Source organism: Emydura macquarii, unplaced genomic scaffold, assembly GCF_026122565.2.
Source record: "Emydura macquarii macquarii isolate MOO-44397 ecotype Brisbane River unplaced genomic scaffold, CSIRO-AGI_Emac_v2 contig_295, whole genome shotgun sequence".
Taxonomy (NCBI): Eukaryota; Metazoa; Chordata; order Testudines; family Chelidae; genus Emydura; species Emydura macquarii.
This window is the reverse complement of record NW_027130432.1, coordinates 7,861,327-7,870,536: the sequence shown is the minus strand read 5'-3', so window position 1 is coordinate 7,870,536 and position 9,210 is coordinate 7,861,327. Positions and strand designations below refer to the sequence as shown.

Sequence of the window (9,210 nt, the reverse complement as noted above, 5' to 3'; positions counted from 1 at the left end):
AAACTGTAGTTCCATTGATGGGATTGGTGATCAGTTGTGGGGGACGTGAAATTGTGGGCAAGTCTATTTGCAGTAAGGAAAATGGCAAATACCCACTGAAATACATGTTCATATTTGAGTTGATTGTATTTACATGATCATCTTAAAAGTTCTTGGTGGACTTGGGAGATAGTCTGTCAAGTATAAGAAACAGTAACATGTGATAGTTAGACAGCAAGTACCTGAAGCATTGGTTAAGGGACTGGTGATCCCATGAGATGAAATATTCCCACTACACATTCATCAAAAACTTTTTAACAGCAAATGAATTTGTAAAAACTGAATTCCGATGATGCAGAATTCATGAACAAAAAAAAAAGGGGGGGAGGCTACATTTCTGAATAAAAATATTCTTCCAGTAGGCAAAATAGTAATGTCAAGATCGTCCAAGGCTGATCAGTATGAAACATTTTACTGACAAATGAAGGAAGAATGGTTTTGTGAATGGAGAGCTGAATGACTTTCCTGGCTCTGCTACCAACTTGTGCTTTCCTCTTGAACACAACACACTTAACCTTTCTGTTCCTCAGTTCCCCCAACTATATAATGGAATAATAAGCTACCTAGTGTGGAACATACCAAGCCTAAATTATAGAGTGCCGTGAGATCCTTGGGATCTGTGTAGTGTGAGTGCTTCTGTACTTTGGACAGTCCTGGAATCAGATAGGCCGGTGAGAAAGTATTTAGTACTATTAAACAAACAAACAAAAATAACCAATACACTTGTCAAGATGTAAAACAACTGCTATCTAAATCCAACTTTACTCAGCCTCTAAAGCCAATGCAATTCCAGCTTACAGGCACCCATGTTTTGTTTTCTATTGATGAGGTAAAGAATCTTCATGGAAGCATTTAGAATATTGAACATATCACCTGTTGATGCTTGCTGGCAATTTTATAGTCAATTTCTGCACTTTAACGGCTGCAATTAATAGTCAGCTGGTACCTTAGTACAATTATTTTTTGTCCAGTGGTTTCTGATGTCAAGACGTTTTAACACTATGGATCTCATGACATCCAAAGTGCTAGATATACAGTGTATCATTGCTTACAATGTGAATACCAGGATGTTAATTTCTCATCAAAGGTCCAGGAAATACTTGTATTACACGTGATTAGTTGAAGGTCTTTCTCTGATTCCACTAGAACTGTTTTCAAGGAATTGACACGTGGTATGGCATGAAATAAAGGTTTTAGCTCAGTTATGACTTAATATGATTTAAAAAAAAATAGGTTTAAGATTGTCCCCGTGGTGCATAAAATATGAATGCAAGAGTTGAGGGAGGAAAAGTAAGCTATGTTAAGTAAATATGGCCATGGTTTAAAACAAAACACACACAATTTGGAAATCAGTTGGCTAAAATGGGGACTAATGCTTTCGTTATTAATAAATGGAGAATGCCAAGGTTAATATGGTCAAATTATTTCCAGCTGGGTGTCAAAATCAAGAATACAGTGCAATTAGAAGTACTTTATTCCAGCATTTTGGATATGCAAGTGTGATAACTGCATTTCAAATTCATATTGTGACTTAGTCATACTAACTCCTAGGATGCTGGCTACTTGCCAGATGGTTTGACACTTGATGAAAGGAGAGGTGAGGGGGGCATTGCTTGGCAGAGGGACAGGAGATGGAACTGAGATATTTGAATGATTTCTGGCATGAAAAAGGACAGGAAGAAAAGAATGGGAACGGAATTAAAAATGCATCTAAAAACCACAGTCAATAACAAGCAATGTCACTGCAGATAAGTACAGTTTAGCAGCCTCTCTTTTCCCAGGAGAGTGTGGTTTGCAGCATGATATGCAAAATTTAAACTCTGTAGCCAAAGCTATTCTTAGAAATGGAGGCCGTCATGATTTGAAAATGTGTGCACGTTAATAATCAAATGCAATACCCTTATTGTCTAATAAGTTAGCTGGTGATGGTATTTTCTTACCAGGGAGGGGCACAGGTGGGTGGATTTTTGTAACTAGAGACAATTATACACTTGCCAGATCGCTTGACTCATCTTTTCACATTCCATTCAGTGCACGCGCGCATGCGCACGCACGCGCACGCACACACACACACACACACACACACACACTCTTTCTTTTTCTCCTTTACAGTTCCACAGTCTAGCAGAGGAATCTTTCTTGTTTCAAGGCAGTGCAAGATATAACAAGAACTGAGTTAATATCAACTACGCCCATGCAAAACAAATTTTGCTTTAAAGCAGCCAAGGACACTCTGAACTGCAGGCACACGCCTTCCCTAATTCCTGTTGCTTCTTGCTCTTTAATTCCACTGCAAGCATCTCTCCCCTGACATGAATGGAATTCCTGTAGTTGGAGATTATGGATCAAATTCATCTGTGCTTCAATGGAGATAAGCCAGGGCTGAATTTGTCTCTGTCTGTCTAATATGTGACTGAAGCAGTTCAACGGCCCTCGTGATAGGCAATTCTGTATTTTTATACTACTCAGATTATTGCACTTTACAGTACAAATATTTATTAGAAGGCTGCAGGGAAGAAAAAAGAGCACATACCAACAGGTCCCCAAGAAACATTTTAACTGAAAACAATGAGACAACAGAAGTAGGAAAGAGGAGATTTGGTTTGTCTCTCAAAATCTTCTAATTATTATAATAATTACAGCTCCAATTTATTTTCCCCATCATTACAAATAATTCCTCACAAATTAGAAATCAGTACACCTCTATTTACTAGCAATTTCCCTACAGGCAAGAACAGCTTCTATCTCCAGCAAAATAAGCACTGATAGATAACTTTGATTTTTATGTGCTTTCATCAAGAACAATCCCAATCTTAAAAAAAAATCATAATTGTATTTTGCTATATATTTACATATCCACCACCCACCAACAGGCTACATGAGAAGAAAGCCTTAACAACAACAACTCTCCTGTCCCATCAACATTCTCTCCTTTTTGAACCCAAACCTAGTTTTCTATTATAGGTAACCATCCATGCATGCAAACAGAGTCTTGAACAGCTGAATAACTGCTCCATAAATTTGCTTTACGCTAGCCCAAACAACTGTAAAATGTATACAATAGAAAAGAATTCACAAACTAAGGGTTTTTTAAGCATTAAAGTAATGGGGCTCTTTCACAGCAACAAAACTCGGTTGACTTTACAAACAGCTGCTCTTGAACAAGGAGAAAGGCTCCACTTAGTTAACCCAGGTAAGAGCTGCAGCCCACAGCATGTAGTTGGACTGTAATTCCATGCCAGCATGTTCTCTCAGGAGTACATGGTCAGCTGCAGCCACTCTTGAATGTTCATGTTAACCAGTCCGTCTCCATCTTGGTCCAGGGATTTGAAGGCACGGAACATGCCATCCAGTCGCACCAAGCAGCTGATGAAGTTATTGAAATCCATGCTCTCGTTTTCATTGCAGTATCTGTGAATGATCATCTGGTAGAGCTGTTCGTTCAGCTGGAACCCTGCAGCCTTGAAGGCGTTCGGCAGCTGAGCTCTCCCAATGGTTCCCGACTGGTCCGTGTCGTGTTCTTTGTACACACACTGCCATTTCTTGATGTTGTTCCACAGATACTTGAATTCCTCAAAGCCCAGTTTGCCTGTTGTGTCACTGTCCATGACCGACACCATGCTCCGGCATGTGTCCAGGCTGAAGCCGTCTGTCTTCAGGTCTTGATGTCTGGCAACCACCTTGTTCAGAATGTTCATCAACTCTGTGGCGCACACTTCCATGTCGTCTCCGGCCAGTTGGACAAACAGTCGGCGAAACTGACTGACTTCCTCGCTCTCACCGGCTTCCACATTCATGAAGTGGCTGCGAGGAGTTGGGGGTGGCTGTGGGGTGTACTGAGCTGCTACCTCACCGATAATGTTGACGAGTCCTCCAATGAGTCCTCCAAGATTCCCTCCTCCTCGTCCACCTCCTGCCAGAAGACCTCCTAGGCCTCTCGCAAGGTCACCTCCACCACCACTCTCTCCACCAAGCAAGGCTTTAGCGAGGAACATGGTGAACGTTTTAAAGAGAATTAACCAGTGGAGAGCTGAAAATCCTGTAGCCTCTGAGAGCTATAATGTAGTCTGAGCTGGGTGTGAGCAAAATGCAGATGATCTGTCTGAACAATTAGTATTCACTGTGCCCAGGCAGGTCTGATGCAGCCCTTGGTTGCCTGAATTCCATCAGCTTCCAGCAGCCACCCTCTGCTTTTGACAAGTTATGAAGTATTTCTCCAAACACATTTTTTTTTTTATTTTGCAGATGAGATTTGTTTTATCTGATGTGAAACCATTTTTAGGGGTGAAAAACCTTACAGGAAAATGTTCAGAACGTCCTTCGTGGTACTTCTGTTTTTAACTGTATCAGTTTCACAATGAACAATGCAACACTAGAAAGGACCACAGCCAAGGTTAGACAACTTCTAACAACTTTCCAAGCAGAGCAGCTCAGTTTACCAGGCATTCTCTTTGCAAATCTCTTTAATTTTGTCGGTGCTGCACTGACAATCCTAGAGATTAAAGTAATTTGTTTGTCCAAACAGTTGTATTGTTGCTGGCCACATTGCAAGATTCCCCAACCAGTCATGCCAATGGTCTCAACCCCTCTCCTATTGTGATAGCCACAGCCTAACGGTCAGAGGATAGTTTAGTCTCACTTTTTGTCTATAGCCTCTCTCTGCTAAACTGACCAAGAGTCAGGTCTGATGCGGGTTTCTATACCATGTGGCCCTGTTCACTCATTTTACTATCTGAGATTTTGATGGCCTTTTGGTGGCTACAAACCTGGCTGAGATTCAAATCAGTGAACCCTGGAGCAGAGGGTTCCCCTAATTCATTTCCCTTCCTTCCTCAAACAGCTGCGTTCTTGCATGCAAGTTGAATATTTTGAAATTAAAAAAAAAAAAAGAGCAAGGAGGAAGAACAGGGTGTGGATGAGACGCTCGTGCCAGACTTACATGAGCATCAGCGTTAAGGCTGCTATCCTGAGTCACAGAGCTGGGCTTTTAAGCATAGCTGATTTTGTTTGGGGCAAGGGGACAGAATTTTCAGTCAAAATAAAAATCTCAACTACTCTAATGCTCTAGGACACTGCTGCATGCAGCCAGGCCTTAACCTGGTAATAAGCCTATGTTCTAAGCACGGAGAGTGAGCCTCAGATGACTACAGCTTACTCAGCATACGGGAAAAGAAGGGCTTTAGCCAACAGTTTCCTGGAAAGAGACACTATGGTTATTTCTGAACAGCTGGGACTAAATATGGTCTACGGTGCTGAAATGTTCATGTATGCCTGTAGGTCAGTCACTCAATACAGTCAGCGTTTGGTTTTTTTAAAAAAAGAAGAAATTGCACCCTTCTCCATTTTATGCTAATGAATTCCTTCGGAGATTCCTGGAGAATCCCCAGACAGGTTTTATCAATGCTATATGGCACAGTTCCTTTGTAGGGAAGTTTACGAAAAGCATGACCAGGAAAAAATGCAGTTTGTGAAACTCCCCAAAATAAAACGTGAACAACAGATCCTTGAGTGCTTGCTGCATAGCATGCGGATTGTGCACAGCACACAGTGTATAATGACAACTTTCAAAATACAGCCTGTTTTCACAAGCATGAACGTGCACTCAGATTATACGTATTGGGCTCCCTCAGTTACCTGCAGCCTTACAATCCTGTCAATTTATAATGGCATCGCCTGGCTGTAATGGAGCACAGAATCTGGCCCACTGAGGCAGGCAAAGTGAATTACTCAATGTCTGACAGACTCCAAGTTGTTACCATCCAATGGCTTTTCAGGGGCTTATGTGAAAAGAGTGAGTCCAGTTGCTAGTTCACAGGTACATTCACAATACTCATCACATCTAGCCCCTTGGTTGAGCAGAAAGGTCAGGTGTAGAATCAGCATGAAAACTGGACTATTCCTTTAACCACAGATGTTGTCTTGCCCTCTCCAGGCCAGATTTGGGCCCATGTGGCATCACTTGCATGCTGTGGTGTACCACAGCTTGTGCTGTGCCTGTTCTAGGACTAACTTCATTTTGCAGGGCTGGCATCTCACAAGCAGTATATTAACCTAGACTTCGATTGCTAAAAAAATGGGAAAAGGTAGCTATTGGGTTCTCTAAGCTAGAGTAGAAAACTGCCAACCAAAATCCTTTAGTGAGCTGGACTTATGCTTGTAAATATCTTTAGGGAAAATGATTCATAAGAGAATGTTACAAAGATGCTGTATGTCAGTCACTGTCATAAATACTTACCCTATCGAAGAGCAGGAACAGCTCTTTGAGAGCATCTGAAACAGGTAGCTTCAAGTGCTCGGCAAACTCCTCAATTCCAATTCTTCCCCCTTTGGAGGCACTTGCGATAGCAGCAAATGTATCCAATTGATCTCGGATAGGATCCCATTTTAGACTATAAAAATCAGAGGGAGATACAATTAACTTCTGTGCAGCAGGGCTCGAGAGAGAGAGTTTTAATAGCAGTTTCCAAAGCAGAAAACTGGCTAGAGTGGAGTATGTAGTGCACTGAAAACATTGTGCTTTTGATGTGTGGTATTTCATACTGAATCAATATTTAAAAACCCTGAAAACCATTTTTTTTAATTAAAGCTAATTCTGTGCTTAAGTATCTCAGTGCACACTGCACAGAAAATCAGAATTTTCCAAAGCACATGCAACATCCATCAACAGAACTAAAGACAAAATTTCATTGACTAAAATTTTAATCCACCCAGCTGTCACTGTTTCATGTCACAGCATTAGCTCCCAAATGGGAGAGGGCAACTTTTAGTTCTGCAACTAACTCATTGGCTGAGTAATGATATTGGTGCACCCCAAAACGCATCTCGTTCAGTCAGCAGAAGTGATAGCACCCTATCCCCAACACAAAAGAAGCATGATGCAGTGATTTGGGTGGTAGGTGGCACTTGGGAGACCCAGGTTCAATTTCCTACTCTGGTACAAATTTCCTGTGTGGTAGTGGGAAAGTCACTTGGTCTCTCTGTGCCTCAGGGACCCATCTGTGAAATGGGGATAATAGTACTTCCCTACCTCACAGGGGTACTGTGAGGACATACACATTAAAGATTGTGAGATTGTGAGGGGGGTATTTAAGTAAAATAGGCAGATTCTTACTTCCTCCCACAAGCACATAGTCTGTCATAATTTAGCCCCGTGAGCCTTTTCCTTCTCTAATTTCTATAGTTCTATAGACTTTTCAAATCCTAAAATACATTATGCAAGATCAAATCGTCAACCAGGCAATTTGTCCTCTATACCTGGAGAACACAATACAATGTCTTGTGCAGCTCTACAACTGTTAAAGAACTCTGAATAGCAAAACCTCTCTTACTTCAGTTTCTTGCTAATTTTGGTAAATTCCACCAAGCCTGCTTCCATTGGCAAGGTCAGCTTTCCTGCTGAAATCATGAGTCTGCAGTCTTCAAAGGTATGGTCTGTTACTGGCACATTCAAAGCGCTGAAATGTAGAAGAAAGACAAACATCTTAACAAAGAGATTTTTGAATCTTACTTCCTCCCCCCAGACCTTCTCTGGTATATGGTGATATGTAAACAGAGAAGATGAGAATTTATGTTTGCACCACTTCAGTGGTTAGTAGAGCTGCTGGGTCAAATTCTGTTCATAGTTATGCCAGTGCAAATCCAGTCATTACACTGGAGTTAAGACAATGGTTTGAGATTTAAACTTTTGGAATGGAGCAGAATTAGGCCCATTAACCACAGCAGAGAAAACGGTACCTCTGTGCACTTATGTCTTGTCATGTAAATGAAGGAGGTAAAAATGATTATTCCAGCTTTACACCAATTAAGTGCATTAGAATGGAGCACAGAACAATTAACTTACTACTAAGTCAAAAATAATTAGCCAATTAGGAACTGTCTAGTTGCAGAGGCTTTTACAGCTTGTACATTTAATTTAGAGATTCAAATACAAAACCTAGCACTCTTGGGAATCATGACTTGGTTTAATACTCCCTGAAATACTTCAGATCCCTAAAACAGTTCAAAATATATTTGAACCAGTGCCCAGTATATATAAGAACAGTTCCTGATAAGTGCCTGAATATTTTTTTTATATGGATACATACGTTGCCATGGTATTACGGACTCTGTTGGCAAAAACAGTAGGATCCCTTTTCTCTTCCTCAGTAGGAACATGAACAGGCAGAAACTGAAAAAATATAACAATTTATTCAGTAAATCTGTACAGTCACTAACTCATTACTGATCGAAAATGGGCAGGGTTTTGTACCATAAAGGGGAAAAATAAATCAGTCAAGCAATTGTGTAGTCAACCACGAGAGGTCTCCATAGCCTTAGAAACAGGTCAGGTTTTTTATATTTTACCCAAACAAAACACTGCACAGAAGATTATTTGTAGAGTTGTTCTACAGCTGCTACATGTTGGTTTGGTCAGATCTGTTGTAGCGGCTTAAATATGAAATCCAAAACCAAAGGGGAAAATAGCATAAATACACAGTTCTTCTCATAAAATTAGGGTTAAGCTCCTGTATTTAGGCCTCAGGGACTGTACCCACACTTTTAAAACTCTGTACCCTTAATATCTAGGTATCGAGTACTGTATGCAACTTAAATTCAGTTTATGCTAATGGTAATCTGTTGAAAACATATTGACCAGTTAAATTATAGAAATTTGAGTACTGGTATGCTATAAGTCATTTTTGGAAAAGGACAGATGCCCCAACATTAGCAACATGGAGAAATTAATTATTAGAAATCATTTCAGTGGAAAAAATGATAAATACACTTATTTAACTATGAGGTAGATTTTATAATATATGTTTGCCATTTTTGGAATTTGAACAAAATAAATACACAGATAAGATAGTAAGAGAATGAATGAATCTTGCAAAGATAACAAATACAAGTTCTGAAGAAGATTTTTTTAAATACTTGTATGGAGAGTTCATATTTGTTAATGATAAAATAAAAAGGTTAAATCTGTTGAAACATCATTATACAATTATCTATTCTTCTGCTCTTTTTCTTTAACAACTGAAGTTGAACAAGAGTTTAACTATAAAAAAATCTTTCTTAGGGTCAAGTTTTGTCTTCAGAACTCAGAAACAGATAGTAAACAATCAGACTGAGACTTAAGTTACAAAACTCATATTTGGGTGATAGAAAATTTCCAAAAGATGGTTTTTGGATCCC

The 9,210-nt window shown here is 39.9% G+C and overlaps 2 protein-coding genes across 4 annotated transcripts in view; both read right to left on the bottom strand.

Moving 5' to 3' along the window:
- LPCAT2 (lysophosphatidylcholine acyltransferase 2) overlaps positions 1–9,210 on the bottom strand; it is a 46,885-nt gene that overhangs the window by 4,468 nt on the left and 33,207 nt on the right. For all 3 annotated transcript variants that reach the window (XM_067551422.1, XM_067551432.1, XM_067551441.1), the window contains exons 9-11: positions 8,124–8,206; positions 7,368–7,493; positions 6,275–6,428 (exon numbers count right to left, since the gene is read on the bottom strand). In XM_067551422.1, coding sequence (XP_067407523.1) covers positions 6,275–6,428; positions 7,368–7,493; positions 8,124–8,206 — 363 coding nt within the window. The remainder of the gene's footprint in view (positions 1–6,274; positions 6,429–7,367; positions 7,494–8,123; positions 8,207–9,210) is intronic.
- On the bottom strand, positions 2,113–4,146 carry CAPNS2 (calpain small subunit 2). The gene has a single exon (XM_067549797.1). The coding sequence runs from the start codon at positions 4,032–4,034 to the stop codon at positions 3,291–3,293; it is 744 nt and encodes a 247-aa protein (XP_067405898.1). The 5' UTR covers positions 4,035–4,146; the 3' UTR covers positions 2,113–3,290.